The following is a 22,087-nucleotide window of genomic DNA, read 5'->3' as shown; positions in this document are numbered from 1 at the left end:
ATATCAAGCCAAATTGTTAATTTATTTAGATGTGTGTCATAAAAATTATGGTCATGGAAATAATTTTTATTCCCTTTTTAAAAGTTTTGAAAACTATGTTTTACATATACAGCATCTGGCATAAAGCGAGTGCAACAGGTTTGCAGGAACTCGTGCAACCTGCATTTCTGTGGGAAATCGAATGTGTTCTCACCGCCCACGTCTTGTTGAGCCTGAAGATGGGGGCACTCTGCAACGCCGACACAACCGAGACAAGAGAATGCAAGTTGTTCAGCTCCAGAAGTTTCTGTGGGCAGAATGTCAATGAATCATGTTAGAATGCATACATATGCAGAGCTGATATTTCAATATTGGCCTCAGTATATCTTTCAAAAGTGTAGGGTTATGTAGAAATGTCCTAGCTTTTGACAGAAAGCAATTGTTTTGTGCATTAAAAACAAAAGCATTGAACAAAGCTCCAGACCAGACATTGTTGATGTTGTAAATGATTTTGGTTGCTGAAATGTCCGGAACTGTATCAGCAAAGATTAGTCTCGAGTTTCAATAGAATCTCATGTTAAAAAAGTGTCAAGTTGAGTGTCTGGTGCATTCAAATAACCCTAGACATTTGATATTTAATTTGCAAGTGTGATGCACAAACATCAACCACAGCCAAAGCCTTTTAAATCCACAAATACAGTTTATTTTCATCCTTGAATGTTTAAAATTGTTTTTCTGTAAATTATATTTTAATTTATTTCATTTTACATGCCTCTCTTTGGAGGAACTTGACTTAGTGCTGTAAAATTTGATATATGTGATTCAGGTGTGTTTCCCACAAAACACACGCAGGTCTCCGTAAATCACATTACATCACTCACAGGACAGCTGAAAATTCAAATAAAACAAGAAACGATGACCGAGCTCATAACAGCAACTTTTAAATGCTGAAAAAACGTCTACTCATTCCAATTCATATGTAAATCTGCACGGTTTTGATTTATCTACACTGATGCACACCCTTGAAGGCGAGTTAAATTGTGCATATCTTAGCAGAGAATGGGAAATGCTTGCTGTCAAAATGTAATTTGTTGCAGAAAAAAAGCTTTATTACTTTGGTCTTGTTAATTCAAGGGAGACCCATTACAAAAAACAGGAAAAGTATTTTTCATTTAGGGTTTCTGTCACATTTAAAAGCAGGTGAAAACACAGATTCATATGGATATATTGTATTGGCCCAATTTTTTTTGTCTCATTCTTAAAGTTCATCTGAAGAAGTTAAGTTGTCTTAGAAGGTGACGGAAAGGGAGAAGATGTGTAATGCTGCATCAAGGCATGTGATATATAGACAGGAGGGGCTGTGAATCATACCCTTGGGACATCATTGTGTCTTCTGAGTTTTAGAAATAATTACACTTAAAAGAGAAGGGTTGTTAATTTCATCTCACCAAGAACTATCAGGCAGTAATTTATCTGCCTGTGGGAGCGCTAAGCTCCATCAACCACTGATCATTTTCAACATCTGGGAAAAAAAAACACACCCCTCAGGACAGAAACATTTAATTGTATGATAAAATATTGTCCTAACACGTTGTAAATGTTAGTAGCTGTGGACCTTTCTCTGTTTGTGACAGTCAGCAGACGGGTTAAGGAGAGTTTGTAAATTAGATGATGTGCCAGCGATCCCAGAGTTGACGCACAATGCATTTTTTACTGTAGTTTACTGATGGAAATGCCATCGAAACCTGTTAGCCATAAAAGTCAGACAGAAGTGGGTCAAGTTTCTCAGTTGGTTTTATAATGGGCGTGGACTGCCGGCCGGATGGATGAGCCCAAAGGAGTTGCCTTAGGGAGCGACAGGCAGAAATTAGGCCAAACAGGGCCTAAGGTGTTGCCGCCTGGATAATACGGATGGTGATTTATTCCACTCTGCAGAGCATGTGCTCCACCACTCTCCATCAGCCACTTACCTTTGCAATTTTAATGAAATGACTCAGAATTTCAGCACGGATCTTCAAGGTCTGGATGGTCAGTATCTCCCGCACTACCCAGAAGCTGACCTAAGGAAAAGTGGAATGTAATTATCAAAAAAAAAAAGATTTTTGACAAAAGTATCACAACAGATGCACAACAGATTTCTAATTTCATTATAAAATAAAAAACAAATATTTTGGAAACGGGATTATTAAAATGGCACATGATCAACTAAAAAAATGCAAGGTTGTATATGTCATTATTTGACAGATATTATGTTATGCGATTATCATGACATTCAGGATATCTTTATTCCAGTGGTATAATCAATAATGATACCAATCACTTACACAATAATTAGTGATTTATTTTATTAATACACAATATTCCATACAGTGTTAGATATTATTAAATATTAAGACAAAAAAAATATGATGAAAATCTCCACTCAGCTCTAATTAAGTCATTTAAATGTTTTAACAAAACTAGACTGGCTAAGATATAAGAGACTGCAATAACCAAAACAAAAAATGCATTTTAAAATAGTCATAAAATGATTTGCATTTTCATGAATTAAATAAGTATTTGATCCTTTTTGCAAAACATGCTGTACTACTTTGTAGGATTAAGGTCTGGAGACTGACTAGGCCACTCCAAGACATTCTTTACTTTACTTTACTTTACTTTACTTTACTTTACTTTACTTTACTTGGCAGATGCTTTTATCCAAAGCGACTTACAAGAGGAAGACACCAGCAATTCTCATTCAGTTTTCATAGATTTTGAGTTACAAAACTAAGAGCGCTGATAAGGCCTAACTTGTCAAGGCCTAACTGTTAAGTGCTAGACGAATATATATTTTTTTGTGAGTGTGTGTGCGTGTGAAATACTTTTTAAACAAGTGGATTTTCAAATGTTTCTTAAACTGAACTCGCCGTGTTTGGAGGAGGAGGAAGAATTGTAATGCTTTGTCTTCAGCCAATCCTTTGCTGCTTGGGCTATGTGTTTTGGGTCATTGTCATGCTGGAAACCCCACCCACCACCCACTTTCAAAGCCCTGGCTAAGAGAAGCAGGTTCTTACCCAAGATTTGACGGTGCATGTCCCCATCCATCCATCAATCCATCCATCACATCCTCCCTCCCATCCATCATAATGTGTTGCAGTTTCCTATCCCCTTTCAGAAAAACACCGCCAAAGCATAATTTTTCCACTTTCATATTTGATGGTTGGTACAGTGTTCTTGGAGTCATAGCAGCATTCCTCCTCCTCCAAACACAGCGAGTTCAGTTGATGGCAAAGGGCTTGATTTCGGTCTCATCTGACCACAACACTTTTACCCAGTCCTCCTCTGAATCATTTAGATGTTCAGTAGCAAACCTGTACATGTGCTTTCTTGAGCAGGGGGACCTAGGCTGCAGGATTTCAGCCCTTCATGTGTGTTACCAGCTGTTTTCTTGGTGACTATGGTCCCAGCTGCCTTGAGATCATTGATAATTTCCTCCTGAATAGTTTTGGGCTGGTTTTTACACCGTTCTTATTATAAACAAGGTGAGGTCTGGTGTGGAGCTCCAGACTGAGGGAAACCTGCAGTTATTTTTTGGTTCTTCAGTTTGCGAATAATCGCACCAACTGTTGTCAGCTTCTCACCCAGCAGCTTGGCGACAATCTTGTAGCCCATTTCGGCCTTGTGTAGGTCCACAATCTTGTCCTTAACATCCTTGGAAAAAATCTTTGGTCTTGGCCATGGTGCAGAGTTTGTATAGACTGAGTGCTTCTATTAACCAGTGCTTTTATACAGGTAATGAGTTGAGAAGCTCCCAGTGTCACCTCCATACCTGTTAAAGATACAACTGGGAGCCAGAAATCTTGCTGACTGGTTTTGGATCAAATATTTATTTCATTCTTGAAAATGCTAATTACTATACAACTTTTTAAATGCATTGTGTTTTTTAGATTTTTCTCTCATTTAGAAAAATTATGATCATTTCTTTGTTATTGGGCAAACTTAAAAACCAGCAGAGATTCAAATATTTTTTTCCCTGGACGTGACAAAAGTCCCTTTGGACTGGGCGGACAGAGCAAAGGATTTTCCCAATTCCGATTGTCTAAGTCCTTATATTCTTCCTCACAAATCTGCAGCTCTTCAGCATTCTCTGATTTATGCCACAATCATAATAAATGCAAACAAGAAAAATGCCAAGATAGCCCCCTTGCACAATGTTCATTTCTATATCATGATCATGGAAATCCCATTACATCAGTTCTACTGCATCTATAATCCAATGTACACACATCTGCCTCCATTGGCAGCAGGAACAAAGACGTTGAGACTAAATGGCATTCAGCTCATCAGAGTGTCGCACTGAACGCTGAACGGTCATGAAATATTAGCAACAGTCTAATTAACAGTTTATTCTCTGGCTGAAGAGTCAGGACCAACTCAGCTTCAAAGTTCAATCAATAACAGTTAATGTTAACAAAAACCACCCTTAATCTTCCCAACGAAGGCGTATATCTTGACAAAAATGTTGTGAGGTAATAAAAAACTGTGGGATCCAGCCAATGCAATCAAAAGAGAACAATCCAGCCAGGTGGAAAACCAAAAAATGTGGATCAAAATCCCTGGTTTATATAAACTGTGCTGCTTTAAACGAGCCTAAGAGTTACGTTTCGGTCTTTTAGACAACTGCGAATGATTTAGCAAACTTAATGAACTTCAAGAGGATGTCCAGACTGCCTTCACGTGAAGGTGTTGTGGTCTGTTAGTCTATCACACCTACTTTATTACAGACAGCTACACTTGTTTCTTCCAGTACATGAGAATGCAAAAAAAATCTTTTAGCAAAACAACTCTACAGTACGACAAGCCTCAACAAACAAGATCCACGTCACCACTGTGTTGCCATCATTTCGGCACAGCAGTGGTGCTTTGGTCATAAACTAAACATTGTTAAATGGTGCACAGTTGCAGATATGACAAAAAAGAGACACAAAGTTGTGGCACACTTAGATCTAAGTGTAAATCACACCAGTCCTTATTGAAGTAATCGTATCAAAAGAGGAATAAACTGATACATCGGCTTTGTTTGAAACTCATTTAAAATAAAGATTTTGGGCCTGTTCCGACATTTCAGCAGACATGGTGCTCTGCAAGGACTAGATGAAAATCCCTTCAAAATGCACTGTATAGAATGGATAGTACCAAACACAAATAATATCTAACAAGATATAGCAGCCATGATAGCAAAAGGAACAAACGGGCAATATGATGTTAATAAATACAGGGTTGGAGAAAACGTTGAAGAGACTCAAGTATGATGTAATCTAATAAACAGCCTAAATTTAACTTTTACAACCTCCACATTTTCCACAAGATTTGGAGTCGCCAGCACATGACCATGCAGCTTGTGAGGAATTCAAATTTGTCAACATGATCCAACAGCGGCACCAAACGACCTCTTACATGCAAATGAGTTTCAAATTACTCCACATGCTGTCAAACACAGAAAACTGAAATAATAAAACAGACGAGGAGGAGAGAAGTGCACAGGCATTCGGAGAAATTACTTCATCAACAACAGGAAGTCATGTCGGCATTTTTCCAGAAAAAAAATTAATTAACCCACTGGGTTAATGACAGAACAACAAAAAAAAAAAAGTTGAGCTTATTTTTCATATCCAATCACCAATCAACGGCAATGCTTCACACATTTTCAAGCCCTGATGGTGGAGTTACTTTTTTAGGGAAGGGGTGGAAGATCCTCTGGGTGGACAAAGCATGAGAAACGGGTGTAACCTTTCCCCTTATGGCGACATAAGGGAAGACATTCCAGAGCTGACCGTCTGAGCTGCAGCTCTCTGAGCAGAATGGCCGAAACACTCCTTATACATATCGCCATTTCAAGCCACTGCAGGACCATAGACAGGCTAGGGGATCTCATATTATATCATTTTCATATAAGAAACCTTTAAGAGACATGAAAAGAAAAATTGCAGCACAAGTCTTTAAAGTCTTATTCCTGCAGCAAATCTGGAATCATAAAGTCAAGCCATGCACATAGGAAGACCAACAAAATTGTACAAATGAAAAAAAAAAATCAAAAAATTGTATTTACATTATGAACATTATTAATTTTGCCAAAGTGAAAAAAAGGACCATTTGAATTTTTTAATTTTGCATCTTCTAGCTGAATGTTTTCCCAGTACCATTACTGCCATCAGCCATTCATCCATAATGAAGCCATGTAGAATAATTCATGAGTTCACTTGAGTCGGCGGCCATGACTCTGCTTCCTGGCTCCTTATAAGCTGATTAGACAGACTCTAAAAGTAGTCTGACATGAAGTAATAAATTAGAGGCTTTAAAAAATGTCCCTGCACTGACCCACTGTAGTAAAGACAAAAATTATGGTGCAGTGGAATGAGGACCCAAGAGTGGAGTAGGTTTACAGATTTATTAATAAGAATAAACAGGGGGCGATGGTGATGCCTATCAATGAGAAGAAAGCAATAGTGAAAATAAGGTGTCTCTCTCCCATCTTTTCATGGGAACGCAGATGAGGAAGCCCAGGCGTCCTGCGTGAGTGTGTGTGTGTTTTGGGGGTTTGGGTGATTGGGTGAATGAAGACGGGAGCGTGAGAAATGGAAAATGCTATACTGTGTGTACGCTCTGTAACACCAGCAGGCATTTAATGCAATTTAAGTCAGACTGACCTGGTTGAACCTGCGTGTAAAGGCTACAACGTTGGGAGCCAGGATGTGCTTCTCCTTTTTATTCCACCCACAGCTGGCCAGTTCCTGAGAAACGATGCAAAACCACATAACATTTACGTCAAACACATAATCTATTAAGAATACATTCTAATGAAAGGGCTTTATATTTCTTCAGCCACGTAATCACATTGTCTCAAAAGTAATATAAATACGAATCTGGGAAATGCATTTAGATAAGTTTGTTTATGAAAGAGAATCCAAAATAGACGTGTCCAGTGGAACACTATGCATAACATTACAACTACAGGAACATTTAGCAAATATACTAGTACAATAAAATATTGTTAAAAGCATACCTGTGGATGCTTGGTTAAAGAAGAAGGTATTAAGTTATACATTTATTAATAATAGTGTGAAATGTATCTTTACTCTATCTTTACTGACTAATACTGACACATAAACACAAAAGACTGATGCTGTGATTTTACTTAAAAATTTGCCCATGGAATTTTTGTTTTCTCAGAATTTTCAGACCATTACTGAACTCTGCACACCCAAAAAACCACAGCAAACCACATTTGTCAGTTACTTCCTTAAAAAAAGCCTGTTTTAATAAGATAAATATCATTTTATGGTTTATTTTGGTTATGAGGCACATTCTTTGTGGTACTTTTTTCTCCAATAACTAATAAAACAGTTTTCCATAATGCTCAGTGGCACTGTGGAATAGGACTATAAATGTACGCATTTGCCAATATCCACATACAGCCCTTTTATAGACATAATTTTTTTCTTGGCCTTGGCCTCATAATATTCCCATATCAGCCTCATTTGCACCACCTCACCAATTATAAAGCCAGTGACTGGGCTTTTTGTGCAAAAATTACAACAATAAATTGTATATTTGTAAATTTTCCAAAAATGGCATCAACTCAAAGAGAATAAGCATTGTTTTTGTTCAAACGTCGCCAAACACAAAAGTAAATAAATACCTATGTATCCAACAAAATTTTAGGTGAAAGAAAATCAGAAATTTTCTGCGTCTGAATTTGGGTTTCGTGTGAAGTTCAGAGTTTCCAAACACAATTATTGCACAGTTATTAATTGCATTGGGATGACTATGCAGAAAACCTCATTTCAAAATTGAACATGAACATAAGCTGTAATTTAATTGTACGTAGGACTCCACGTATAAAAATAAATAACTCCTTTAGAAAATTAACAGGAAACATGTGCTGAAAATAAGTTAAAATAAAATAATTAAAATAAAAAGATGTCAGCTAAAGACTTTAGTGGCTGCACAAGGACACAAAAGCACATAGAAGTGTGACTGATGAACCTTTGGAGAGCTGAAATATTTGTGTGATACTTCTGGAACCTGGTCCTGCTGCTGATTAACGGGTTGGAGGCGAAAGCGAGACATTTTGGGGGCCCTCGCCGCGGCACAGCTGTGTGCCTTGATGAATACGTACTCCTCTGTATATGAATTTTTGAACACGGCAGGGACAGGAGCAATAACACTGGCTGACGCAGCCCAGAAAATCACACCAGGGACCGAGGGAGGAACTCTGCAGCTAGTAAATCTGCGTGCTGTGGCACCCCAGAAGTACATGCTTCTGTAATGAGCTTGGGAGAAAAATCCATTAGAATAATAATTTTCCCCTCTACCCAACCCCAATTACTGAAATGGTGAACTCCACTCCTGATCTTCTCAGTGATTCAGCGACTGTGTTATTTCAATCCAGACAAATCACAGGTAAGCCTGTTTCCTGTTTGGCTTTTCTTTAAGGCTCCTCCCGCAGGCTGCCGAGGACACCTGCACCACGCCAGGAGACCGTCTCCAGGCGGAGCGGGGTGGAGCTTTCACTTTATTAGTGCTTTGAGCTAGAAAAAAACTTGTGGCGTGTTGACTTGTGTTCAGTGGTGAGTGGCTTGAGCTCTCTCACGATGTCCCGATCTCACACATTGTGTCAGGATCCGGTCCGAAATGGGGGTTACTCCGGTCCAGGATCCGGACCGGAGTTTAATTGTTGTCCTGTGTAATGTTCCCTAATCGTTTTCAACTGTGTTTAATTGTATAAAGCTGCCCTGTTCGTTTCTGTCCGCTGTCAGGTCTTTGAAGTTATGTTCCGTGTTCACCAGTGTCTACGTCTCGGATGTCTCCCCTGTCCTGTGATTCACCATTAAACTCCTGTTCCGTGATGTCAGGTGAAAGCGTCCTTCATTCCACGTCTTCTCGTCACTCTTCGTCCTCCTCTCCGTTCACCCGCCGCGTCATGCCCGCATGGACGTGACAGAAAGACCTGACCCACATTTGAACGCCACCTGACGCAGCCCCGCTGAGATCGGAGGAGCCGCGACTCGCCGGGAGGACGCCGCCAGCTTCCTTGTCCCTGGCCTTCCATGGCTTCATTCAGCAGGGTCCCGACCCCTGCCTCTCAGTCCCGTGTCTGGCGGCGTTGAAGGTGAGGAGCGGCCATTCAGCGGGGCGAGCCGGAGACTGACAGGTGCCGGTACCAAACTGGCCTGAAGCCGTCTGCGCTGGAGAACCGCCGCTCGTCCATCGTGAATACTGGACCATTCATCCATTCATTCATTCATTCATTCATTCATTCATTCATTCAGTCATTCAGTCATTTATCATTCCTCCCTGTTCATCTTTTCTCTCCTGGAGTCGATTCCGTTCGATTCCTCCTGTCCACTCGAACCATTCAGACTCTGTGTATGGACTTTTCCCCCCCTCCTTCATGGACTGCTCCGTCTGGCCCGCCAGGTGTCGTGCCATAAAAGGGGGGATTCTGTCAGGATCCGGTCCGAAATGGGGGTTAAGTTATGTTCCGTGTTCACCAGTGTCTACGTCTCGGATGTCTCCCCTGTCCTGTGATTCACCATTAAACTCCTGTTCCGTGATGTCAGGTGAAAGCGTCCTTCATTCCACGTCTTCTCGTCACTCTTCGTCCTCCTCTCCATTCACCCGCCGCGTCATGCCCGCATGGACGTGACACATTGCACCTTTTATCTCATTTTTGTTCTGCATATGGTGATGGAGATTTTAAAGCATACACTTCACCCTGCTCTATTTGCAAGTGTGAGCGGACCACGTAAGCTGGAGTGCAGATATACGTATGTGGGTCAGTGAAGAGCACACCTGTACCGTACTCATCTTTACTGACGCTATGCCAAAATGTACCTTTTAATGCTAATTTAAAGAACTGGAGGTACAATGATGCCATAAAACTATTAATAATAATCACCATCATGTTCAGTCAACAGGAATAAAGCTTCAGTCCCTGCAAGAAACCCAGGAAGTACTGTACTGTGCAGCACTGACGGCCCGTGGAAGTGGGTGATAAGGGAGCAACGTGAAGCTGGGCTGACAGGAGAGATGTATTTCAAGCAGGGAAAAGCAGCCTCGGCTGACAACACAGTGCATTATGATACCTCGTCACCGCGGGTGCTGATGTGCAGGGTAATAACTTTTATATGCAGTCAGGGTTTTGCTGAACGCTGTGAAGATGCAGGGCTTACCTCGGGCTGTATCGCTTTGAATACAGGCACGTCCATCAGAGTGATCTGGCTCTACGACCAAATAACATCACTTATATTAATAAACAGCATATAAATATGTAAATACGCAGGTATATAGTACTGTGCCAACCTTTTAGTCAGTAATTAAAAGTTTATCATCTGCCCAACAGTTTTAAAAAGTGAAAACAGCAATGATTACATTTCTTTAGAAAAAGACTGTTAATATCTGACACAAGAACTGTGTGTTGTCTTTCAACTCTGTCAGCTAATGAATCCCCTACAATGGAAAACAATATTGTATTGGAGCTCAGAGAACAATACAATTCAAGTCTCTATCTCTACACACACAATCTCACTGTTTAATGAAAACAGGGAAATTCTGAAATAAACTACTTAGATAAATCATAATTTGCTCAATGTTTGACATTAGGGTTTTGTGTTATGTGAACACAATTGCTTGCATATTACAGTGCCAGGTGCCTAAGAATAATGGCCATGTGATCATGTCTGATCTACTCACAGCAAACTCCTCAGGTGTCACTTTGAGCACATCAAACACTACGGCATCATAGCTTTTAGCAGAGTCCAGGCTCCGCCCATCCAGGGACTCGGAACTGCTGCTCTCCTGCAATGAGAGAGAGAGAGAGAGAGAGAGAGAGAATGAAAGTGAAATTCCCAATGTAAACATACACAGCACCTCACACAGAGTGCAAATCCTTCATTAAAATGTATAATAACTATAGAGTACAAAACAAGAGCATCAATAATTGAATTCCATTTAATTCAGTTCACTTGCAGCTGTGCATTCATTGTATTTTATCAAAGTAATGAGTTAGCATACATTATAATGTCAATATAAACTGCAGTAAGTGCCACTTGTTTTATTGTAATTAAATGCTCTGTTCCATTGCTGTAGACATGCAGTTCAACGGACTGTGTAAAGGGGGCATTAAGATCACACGTGAAATGGAAGCAGGGGTCACCGACCTCTGGAGTGGCGGAGGTGACGCTGACGCTGGCCGGGAGCCCATTCCTCCTGTACATGCTCTCAGCCGGGCCAGGGGGCCGCAGTCATGCCACAGATCAGCTGTTTCGCACACACCACCACTCGCCCAGCCCTGAACACACACACACACACACACACACACACACACACACACACACAGATACTGATATCACCAGGCTTTCAACATGAAGAGGCATGTCACACCATAATTTCGTAGTAAGCAAATTGTGAAAGGACATATTCAAACGACTTGACTATATGTAAAATAACTACACGTAACATCTCAGTTATTCTTTAAAGACAAACAGGGACCCAAGGTAAATATGTAATGTATTTTTTTTTTCCATTTAGATTTGGTTTTAAATCACTGAGATATCATGAAACTTCAGAAAATTTGCCTGTGGCAAATCCAGCGTTAGGAACTGGAAAGGTTGCATTGTAAGGTTGTACACTCAAAAAAATGATTTATTGGGTTAACTTAATTCAATTATGACACCTATTTCCACACATTTGAATTATGCTATTTGAAACTAAGCCAGGCAAATATCTATTTGCCTGCCTTAGTTTCAAATAGCATAATTCAAATGTGTGTACTGAGCATCTTCAAATGTCACCTTCATTTAACCAATTTAAATATGAATGTTTTGAAATGAGTGATCTGAACATCTGAATTTGGTGTATTAACTTGGCAACAATCTGGCAATAAGATTACAATACAAAACTGTTCTATTGTTTTTCCTGGAGACGTCATATTTTCCAGAACAAAAATTCTGGCAGTTTCTTGTTCCTTTCACTTTTAACAGCATGGTTCTCCCCCCTTTTCTCTGTTCGGACGCTTCAGAACTGCCGTTGCCAGACATGACAACATAAGCTGCCGAATATGAACTAATTTCACGCCTGCCTACATTGACTCTAAACGGACGACCCCATACCCACCTGAACACTATCCCACAGACACTTCAGAGGGGTTAATAACACTTTTCTATGCAGTTCTATGCGCATGCTAGCGCCACCTTTTACTGTTCCATCCCTTATCATCCCATATTTACATTGCACTGTTTATTTATGTTGCTGCACTGCTTGCATGCCTGAACTAGTTTGTCCTTACAGTCTTGTTCCAGTTATGGATTGTCTTGCCTCTTCTGCACTTTATGTCTTGTCTCACGTCACAAATTGTTGCACCACAACAATAAAGAGAACTGTTGAATCTGGAATCCTGAACAAGTCTCAGCAAAGATGCACGCGTTACTTAAAAGTGGCAGCAGAGGGCGGTCTTCCCCACGAACGGGCAGACATGCTTTCCTCTGCTCCGGTGACATTGCCTGACATTCTGGCACACACACACATTTCTCATAAATCATGCAACACGACTTCACCATTATTTCCCAGCGACACCACAGCGCTGTATAGCTGTTTAGCGGCTTAGTCATGCTGCAGCAGGTAATAAATGAGCATTTTTATTTTCCTTTGGCCAGTATCTGAAGAGATGAACAACAAAGAGGGCATATCTGTATAAACACAATTCCAAAAAAAAAAAAGCCTTTACCTCATCAAACCCTCATTACTTTACTTGGAAGGGAATAAAGGATCCAACTGCATCCTCAGCACTGTGCTGGTTCTGCAGTCCCAGTGTCCCACAGACCTGGTGACCTTGGGTGACTCCGGCCCGCTGTGCGTACAGGGGAGTCGTCCTCGTCTCTCGCTTTTCACACCCACTGGTGGCACAACGTGGTGCAATTCCGACTCGTCCGAAAACAACCGTTTACACACAGGCGATGATTAACCGAGTGACAAACTCAACGAAACGGGGTGACGTTTACACACCCATGATGCGACGCTCCCGTCCCCTACATCACTGTGTCCTTTATGGTGATGACGGTGACCATCCCATGCTCTTGCTTCGGCTGGCTTGTGTTGACTGTGGGAGGGAATACAAATGAAGGTTAATAAAGAAATAAATGAGTGGGCTTCCATGCCACTAGGCTACTGTGCAATAGCAACATCCAGCAGGAGGATGGTGAAAAGATCAGTTTTAATTATCCGATTTTTTTTTAAATAAGGTGTCGGCAGTCATACACCCGCATTGTCTGAAAACAACACAGAATGGGGAATATTCTTTAATGGCTGACGTGAAATTTATCTGTGGAACTTGTCAGCGGCAACATTCCACTAAGGCAACCTGATCTTCTACAGTGCATTTCTGGCGTAGCGCTGGCCAAACTGGTTCGATATCACTGGATGAGGATGTAGGCATGCGAGGTGCAACCAGACTGTGTAAAAGGCTCACGCAAGATCAAGAATTCTGCACAATTTACAGGGTTCTTTTTACAGAGTGATAATATTTGTTAATGACCTGGATTTTGAGATTAAAAACAGCTCAAAAGTGAGATGGAGTGAGATGTCAAACTTGACATCTCACTCCATGCCACCCAACACGGGAAACTGTTCCCTCGTCACTACTTGGTTCAACTGCACAACAGGGTCGAGCAATTGAGGCGATGGTGTTGGTAAATACAACACTGCTATTGAGCTCATGGAGCAGGATGGCCTTTCCCCCCCTCCATTACAATTAATGGTGCCCGGCATGGAGATCTGTAAAACAAAAATTGATCTGTAAAACTCATGCCCAGGTTTTATGGTTGGCTTTAATAGAAGGCGCTCCAGGTAAGATTGTAAATTCAGCAGTTTTGCACTATGCAGCCGCCCTAAGAGAGAGAGAGAGAGAGAGAGAGAGAGAGAGAGACCTACAATCCACAAAGCTTAACTGCGCGTAAATGGCTCTGCCGATACTGTTAATAACGGAATTCGTCAGCACCTCAAACCTCCCCCCACGTCGTCTCTCTGGACAATTAACCAATGTTCCTAGTGCGGGACATGTCCCTCATTCATTCTCCACACCAAATCCGTGCTCCATGCACATGCCTGTCTGAGCAGCCAATCACAGCCCAGCTGCTCTTTTTACCATGACAACTGAACATGCATCTGTCAGCATAGTGGCTGACTACAGTTAATGCTCCTTATAACAAGGACATACATACAAAAAACTATATATATATATATATATATATATATATATATATATGTGTGTGTGTGTGTGTGTGTGTGTGTGTGTGTGTGTGTGTGTGTCTGTGTCCAATAAAAAGCATCACTAAATCTCATCTCATGCTTCTTTGCCAGTCATATGCTAGATGTGAATAAATTTACGAATAAATAAATCTCCAGGCAGCTCGAACCCTCTTGTTTTGTGCCATATCCCACACACACACACATCCATATTTCATACAGTCCCCCAAAGGGCTTCTTCCACAGTCTGCTTTCCATGCCACATCATTCAGCCATACAAAAGCACGACAATGTACACAGAACAGTTGCCTGCAACTCAATGGCAGAAAAATACAGGCTGCTTACCATATGCTGCTACATTCATGCCTATTTATGCCTGATTACATTTGCAATATCACTTCTCAAAATGCAACAAAGCTATTTTAGTCAGTATTATATCTCCAATTACACACTAAAAGGCCATAACATTATGACCAAGGAGAGGTGAATAACATTGATTATTTCATTATAATGGATCTGACTCATGAAAAAGATAATGCCAATGACCCTGATAGGTGTTATGAGGAATTGGTTGCCAAATACCTTTTTAATCCCCTGTATAGGGATGCAATGGTATGATAACAAAGTGATAATAGATTCATGACAGCTACAAGTATGTGCTGTGTGAAGGAGACCACAGTCAATAAACACTACAGTGACAATGACATTTGTCCTGCTTACTCCCAGACATGGCTGATTCAGCAGAATACCCAGTAGAGACTGATTCAAGATCAGAGCTTGAGTGTTCCTGGCTGCGGGAGTGGGGCCATAAAGACCCAGGCAACTAAGGACATTCTTATGGCCGAAGGGCAAGTTAGGACATGAGCCTGAGATGAAAGGCACAAAGTGACACACTGTCTAATCACTTCCATCAATTAAAAAGGCTTGGACAGAGGCAAATTATGGACTCCCCTCACACTCATATACAGTGAAATGACTCAGTGCTTAAAACCTAAAGAGAATATAACCTTGCCCTTGGAAAACTTTGTTAAATAATTGACAATTTATGGAGCTACGGGTTATGGACCAGTAACAGAACCATGAGGTATGTCCTGACATCTGGTGATGCTGGTCCTGAAGCGGTAATGCTGAGTGACTCGTACCATGGTCACCATGGACAAAGATTATAATTCAGAACTTGAAAAGATGAAGAAAACAAGTGAATTGAAGCCCAATTTCTTTACGATATAACAAAACTACCACAAACGACATCAGTACTATATACAGTCCTAAGAAAATCAACACCCCGTTACAACATTTCACTGATGTACTAAGAACTTATTTGCGCATAGACAAATTTATGAACAATGAAAAATGGGGTATCTGATACCTTGTGTGTTGTAACAGATATACTTTCTGTAACTGTAACAGGCAGTTTTTTTCATTTAAATGGACTTTTATTAAACTGTGTCATATATAATTGAATATCTTAAGTACTTGACCAGTCAGTGAGGTCTTTTTATATTTGTATTTCTGCAACTTGTCCTTTTTTTTTGTTTCAACAATATTTTTATTGATTTTAAACAGGGATATAACAGGGTGAACATGTAATGTTTCAATATACTGTAAATTATATATTTTATAACCCCCTTATAAACCCTATGCAACTTGTCCTTATAAGTCAAACCCCATTTGCTGATGGACCAGATACTATTGTGAAGAAGGCCAGTTATATTGCTGCTTTAATCACTGCAACTGTTTTCAACTGTACTGAGATGATTGCAAACCTTTTGAAATGACAGTCTTGCTTTAGTGAATAATGAACTGGACAGGGTCTAAACAACCCTAAAGTCTTGAATGGTAGAATACATCATTTTGCTGATGTCGCACGTTCACGTTCTCTCAGATGAAGGAATGCCCTTCATGACATCCCTGCTCAAAATAATCTTAAACTGGACGTCAGCATGAGAGAGTGTGTTTTTGTTCCCCTTGGACACATGGGCGTGATCCATGCCCTATTTCAGACACTGGCTGGATCACTCACTGCTGAGACATAAGTGGTCGCTATGGCAACAGAGATTTGTTCTTGCTTCTCTGAGCAAAGCAAGCTGCAGGCTACAGTCTGCCAAACAAGAAGTTTGATCTTGTTTCAGCGCTCCTCTAATTTAGACCCATTTAACCTTGAGTAGTTACTCTGCCTTTTCATTGCAGATGGGCCAAATAGAGCACAAATGCACTGCCAGGAATCACTATTACTGCCACGGCGGCCAAGAGAGACCTCTTCATTCGATCTTGACAGAACATTTCCGTCTCTTCCAGCCCTGGTCTGCATAATTATCCATTGCCTGAGCATGACATGAGCTGACTTAATTCCAGAAAATGTGTGTTTGTGTGTGATTTCTAATCTCTGCATGAATGCAGATGTTCATTTTATATATTTACGCCAATTGAATAATTAATTTAGATTGTGCTCAGTGGCATGGGTTATGGGTTTTCATACAGTTCTCATCCTCTTGTGGGACATTAAGATAGGAGTAAAACAGTGGTAACAGATGGCTTTGATCCCCTTCCCGTAAGCCACTGGGTGTCATTCCGCCTGCTGTTTTAAATTTTGATCCATTTTAAAAGCACTGCAGTGGAGAATAAGATCTTTGGCTTCGGCTAGACATCAGTGGCGTGGCATTACAATGATGTGTGATCATCAGCATGAGACAAGCAGAACAGTGAGCACACTTGTCCTCCAAACTGAGAAAGGGTATTGTTGACTGTTTTTTCAATAGCTGACTCCAAATTATACGGAGAACACAATCATCATGGCAACACAATCACATTGTTTTATCACTAGATTGTTGTGGCAAACATCTCAAATATGACAGAAACCTCAGGACACCGGCATCAAAACAAATTCAATCCAAATTTCATGCAAATGATGCTTGCCTGACAATTGTCAAAAATGGCCTTTAAGATTTCAGGGAGGTCTGACAGCGACGGGATAATTCAGCCACCCCATTTACCAAAGCAATGATTTCCCTGGCTGGTCTCTAGTTCTGCAGTACATGATTCGAAAAATCTGATGAACATGTACCCTACACAGGATTATATAAAGAAATGAATATGTGTTGCTGGTGCAACAGCACAGCAAGAAGAAACAGTGCTCAGTGATGATGTGGCAGCGTTTGGGGTTATATTCCAAACCCTGGATTAATCCATTCATATAAGTATATAGATGGAAAAAGTACTTGAGGAGAAATACACTAGACCAAAAGATATGAAAAAAGTATAGTATGATGACTATACTTTAATATACTGTCATGAACTGACTCATGAGCAGCATTTGCACAATGTGCAAATGCTGCTGTGGTTATGTGCAAATAATGCCGTTATAGGAATATAATAGAGACATGTTCTGTACATAAGAGGTAGTGTGTGTTTGTCAGTCTAGAGTGGAAAGTCCCTGAGTATTCAGGTGCCTAATGGCCTGTGGAAAGAAGCTATAAGCTATTGAAGAATGCATGTGAGGGGTGTGTAGAGTCCTTCATAATGCTGGTGGCTTTCCTGATGCAGCGGGTGTTGTAAATGTCCACTGTGGAGGGGAGAGAGACTCCAATGATCTTCTCAGCTGTCCTCACTATCCACTGTAGGGTCTTGTGGTCCAATACACTGCGGTTCCCAAACCAGACAGTGATGCGGCTGGTCGGAATGCTCTCAGTAGTCCTTCTATAGAAGGTGGTGAAAATGGGTGGTGGGAGATGGGCTTTCCTCAGCTTCCACAGGAAGAAGAGACGCTGCTGGGCTTTTTTGGCTGTTGAGCTGCCCAGGAGAGGTTCTCCTGTAGATGAACACTGAGGAACATTGTGCATCCATCGATGCTCAGTGGAGAGTGTTTGTTCCAGTGCTCAGTGTGGTGGTGCTGGAGATGCTGTTCCCAATCCGCACAGACTGAGGTCTCTCAGTCAGGAAGTCCAAGATCCAGTTGCAGAGTTCTTGACCAGGTGCTGAGGAATGATGGTGTTGAATGCTGAACTGAAGTCTATGAAGAGCATTTGTGTGAATGTGTCGAATTGCCCAGTATTATGTATTGTGTATTATGTCCTTATGTATTCATAATAAATAAATGTATTCATTGGTCAGAAGTGTTGCAGCGGGAACAACAAAAAGGAAGTAAATCTTCTTTTGTGCATGTTTGGGTGAAATCAGGGTGACAGTTCCATAATAGAAGTTCATTTTTGCGGGTTGGCTGTCGCCCTGGCTATTTAGTTTTATTTTACGTCCACTTTAGGCAAATCATACAGTTAGAAAATGAAGCGAGAATCTTTCCTGGGACCCTTTAACGTGTTTACTGGACAACCATAATTCCCTGTTCTCTGATCTTTTTGTGGGTCTCAGTGTGGTTGTTTTGGTGCACACCCGAGTACGATTACTGTGTTCACACCGGACCAAACAAACCGGAGTCCGTTTCAGAATCTCACGCTCATGCTCAGGGACACAATGGTTGGAAGTTGGGTTTAAACCCCACTTGGTCATTGCATTGCTGTGCATGGCATTTTCATTGATTCATTGGTTCATGGATTCATTGATTCATTCGGTCGCTACAGCACTGACATAGACATAGATCATTCATTGCCTCCCTCTACTTTCCCAATAAAACCCTGGCACCACAATTTATGTGAGGATCCAATCCATCTGCAGATCCAAGGGCGTCCACAGTGATGTGGTGACCTACAAACTTAAATTGGCCTTGACCTGTACAGCATTTAGAGATTTTGATTAGAAGCCATGTTGTGTGGTGGAGCATTGTGTTATTATAACATAATAAAACATATTACAGTGGTATAAGAACTATGTTTCTCTGTCCGGATATCCATAATTCATTTCGCCATTTTGTTAAAAAGTAAATCCAATTCTCTAAAAAGACATGCTGAGGTCAGCCAGTCATTTTCTTGCCTGCAACAGGCTTTATTGGGACCCATATTTATGTGCTGCAGTGCACTCCTCGCAACAAAATTACAAAGAGTACAGCCGGCACACTTTGTAATTACGCACGAGCTCGCTCTCGAGCACTCACAAGATGAAACGCTGCTACCGTTAAAGCAAATAAGGAGGTGGCGAGCAACAGCAACACGAAATTTCATGTAATTGTGTTTATTTATTTATTTTTACGCCTGGTCATACTGGCCACTCTGCAATTCATAAGGAGAAAACCCCAGCAAGGCAGCTTCTATATACACGTGGCTGGATCTTCCCACTGAATTATTCAACAGGCATACAGTATCCCCCACTGCCACATTAACTGTAACGCTGGTCCAGAAGACCCCTGAAAAGATACACTGCAGCTTTGCAGTAATATAGAGTTGGAAGAGACTGGGCAACATGGCACCTTTGTAAAGAACCAGCCTGACTCACAACACATCCCATGGACCGTTCTCTACCTGCAGACTCCTGGAGTGTGTTACCCACTAGGCTACCTCCACCCTCCTCCCTCCACGCATGGTGGTGTAGTGTGTGAGTGGGTGCATGTAGTAAAATAAATGTAAGTCAGTGTGGTTTGTATGGTAGCAGACACAGATAAAGATGATTCTACTAAAACCACACACACGCAAACATGGGATACACTGATATTAAATATCAATTACTATATGGCCATAATATAAATACTGCATTAATGTTTTGCAAATATTAATTCAAGTGTACGTCTCAATTTCATATAATATATATATATATATATATATATATATATATATATAGAGAGAGAGAGAGAGAGAGAGAGAGAGAGAGAGAGAGAGAGAGAGAGAGTACAGGTCAAAGGTTTGGACACACCTTCTCATTCAATGTGTTTTCTTTATTTTCATGACCATTTTCATTGGTAGATTCTCACTGAAGGCACCAAAACTATGAATGAACACATGTGGAGTTATGTACTTAACAAAAAGTGGAGACCTGGCCTCCACAGTCACCGGACCCGAACCCAATCCAGATGGTTTGGGGTGAGCTGGACCGCAGAGTGAAGGCAAAGGGGCCAACAAGTGCTAAACACCTCTGGGAACTCCTTCAAGACTGTTGGAGAACCATTTCAGGTGACGACCTCTTGAAGCTCATCGATAGAATACTATGTACAGTATTCTAATAATAACAATAATAATAATAATTTAAAAAGCATTTCTCTAGGGAAATGTTATATCGCAAGAAATATAGTTATCGCAATATTCAACAATATTGCATATCGCATATTTTCCCAATATCGTGCAGCCCTAATCAGAGCAAAGGGTGGCTAGAATATAAAACTAGAATATAAAACATGTTTTCTGTTATTTCATCTTTTTTTGTTAAGTCCATAACTCCACATGTGTTCATTCATAGTTTTGATGCCTTCAGTGAGAATCTACCAACGTAAATGGTCATGAAAATGAAGAAAAAACATTGAATGAGGAGGCGTGTCCAAACTTTTGGCCCGTACTGTACACACACACACACACACACACACACACACACTAATCAGAACAGCTGCTTGAAACCTTCACCAGGTTCAATTAATTTCAAATACAAGCTCTACCAATTACCAGTGACTTTTGAACAGACTTTTAATAAATTAAAAGTGGCCTCCAAAGAGGGTTAGTGGTGTTTTCTAATGAGAGCAGTACCTGCAGATGCCAGTGGTCAATCTAAGTCCCCGTACTGTCTGAGCCACCGCAGAGGGTCCTGGGCTTTGCCAAAATCTTTTTTTTTTTTGTTGTGTAAGTGATTAGTTGTCACATGTGGCACAGCACAGCACAGCACACAGTGAAATGTGTCCTCTGCTTTAACCCATCACCCTTAGTGAGCAGTGGGCAGCCATGACAGGCGCCCGGGGAGCAGTGTGTGGGGACGGTGCTCAGTGGCACCTCGGTGGCATCCACAACCTCCTGATAACGGGACCGTTTCCACCACTGCCCCACTACAGGCATCCAAATCTACAGGTAATATTACCCCGACTCCCGTTATTAATATGCATTCCTCCCCATCACGACGGGTTGTAAGCAAGTAGTAAACCCCGCACCCGTCCACATTCCATCCTCGCAGACGACGCGCGACAAAGCAGGTCACGTCACGTGCGCGCGCCGGCGAACCGCATGCGACGCCACCGGCGACAGTCCACACGGCCGATGCTGCCCCGCATCACGGGCATCGGGGCGCGACATCGTCCCCAGGCGACGCTGATTATTTACGTCAAACCGCAACTCACCGCACAGGCTCCTCTTGTTTACTTTCTCTTTTTCATATATATTCATATATACGTCTATATATATTTATATATGATGTCCTCGGGAAATAAAATCCAATTTTTAGTTGTCCCCGCCTCTGGGACGGAAGAGGACGACTCGGGATCCGGAGTTCCGCTGTTATTCCTTCCAACCGCGCGTCACGGACATTTTATTAACAGACCTCGGGGACCATCGCGCCCCGACAGCATCTGGGCACCGACATGAGGAAGTGCCAAGGTTGGGCTTGGGTGAGGTTGACAGACGGGCGAGTGGACGAATCGCCTCGGCTTTCGTCTCGCCGACCGCCCCGCCCACCGGTGGGAGCAACCAATCAGCGGGCGCGGGCAGGTGCGCGTCCTGGCGCTGGCGTTCCCTCGTGGCGGGAGTTTCCAGTCGGTGCGGATCCCGGGGCCGCGCGTAAATCACGAAACCACGTCGTGTATTGCGTTACACGGTCCACGGCGACCTGAACTTCCACAGGCTGCTCTGTCCCACGTAAACACTGGGTAAAGTACACGATGTTCCTCCTTCGGCGGCTCCTGTTTTACGCAGGACGCCCTTCCTGACGCAACCCTCCCCATTTAGCCGGGCTTGGGACTGTCACC

The 22,087-nt window shown here is 41.7% G+C and overlaps 1 protein-coding gene across 2 annotated transcripts in view; it reads right to left on the bottom strand.

Annotated features, from left to right (window-relative positions):
* Nucleotides 1-21,702, bottom strand: part of ralgps1 (Ral GEF with PH domain and SH3 binding motif 1) — a 76,791-nt gene extending 55,089 nt beyond the window's left edge. For both annotated transcript variants that reach the window (XR_003751219.1, XM_028995914.1), the window contains exons 1-8: nt 21,464-21,702; nt 13,027-13,120; nt 11,184-11,314; nt 10,717-10,821; nt 10,197-10,247; nt 6,669-6,752; nt 1,950-2,039; nt 194-286 (exon numbers count right to left, since the gene is read on the bottom strand). Coding sequence is in view for 1 of the 2 variants with exons in the window: in XM_028995914.1 (XP_028851747.1) it covers nt 194-286; nt 1,950-2,039; nt 6,669-6,752; nt 10,197-10,247; nt 10,717-10,821; nt 11,184-11,240 (480 nt within the window). In the remaining variant the exon portion in view is untranslated. The remainder of the gene's footprint in view (nt 1-193; nt 287-1,949; nt 2,040-6,668; nt 6,753-10,196; nt 10,248-10,716; nt 10,822-11,183; nt 11,315-13,026; nt 13,121-21,463) is intronic.
* Nucleotides 21,703-22,087: the final 385 nt, after the last annotated feature.

This window comes from Denticeps clupeoides, chromosome 11 (genome assembly GCF_900700375.1).
Source record: "Denticeps clupeoides chromosome 11, fDenClu1.1, whole genome shotgun sequence".
Taxonomy (NCBI): domain Eukaryota; kingdom Metazoa; phylum Chordata; class Actinopteri; order Clupeiformes; family Denticipitidae; genus Denticeps; species Denticeps clupeoides.
The sequence above is the reverse complement of the archived record's forward strand: the minus strand, read 5'-3'. Positions and strand labels throughout refer to the sequence as shown.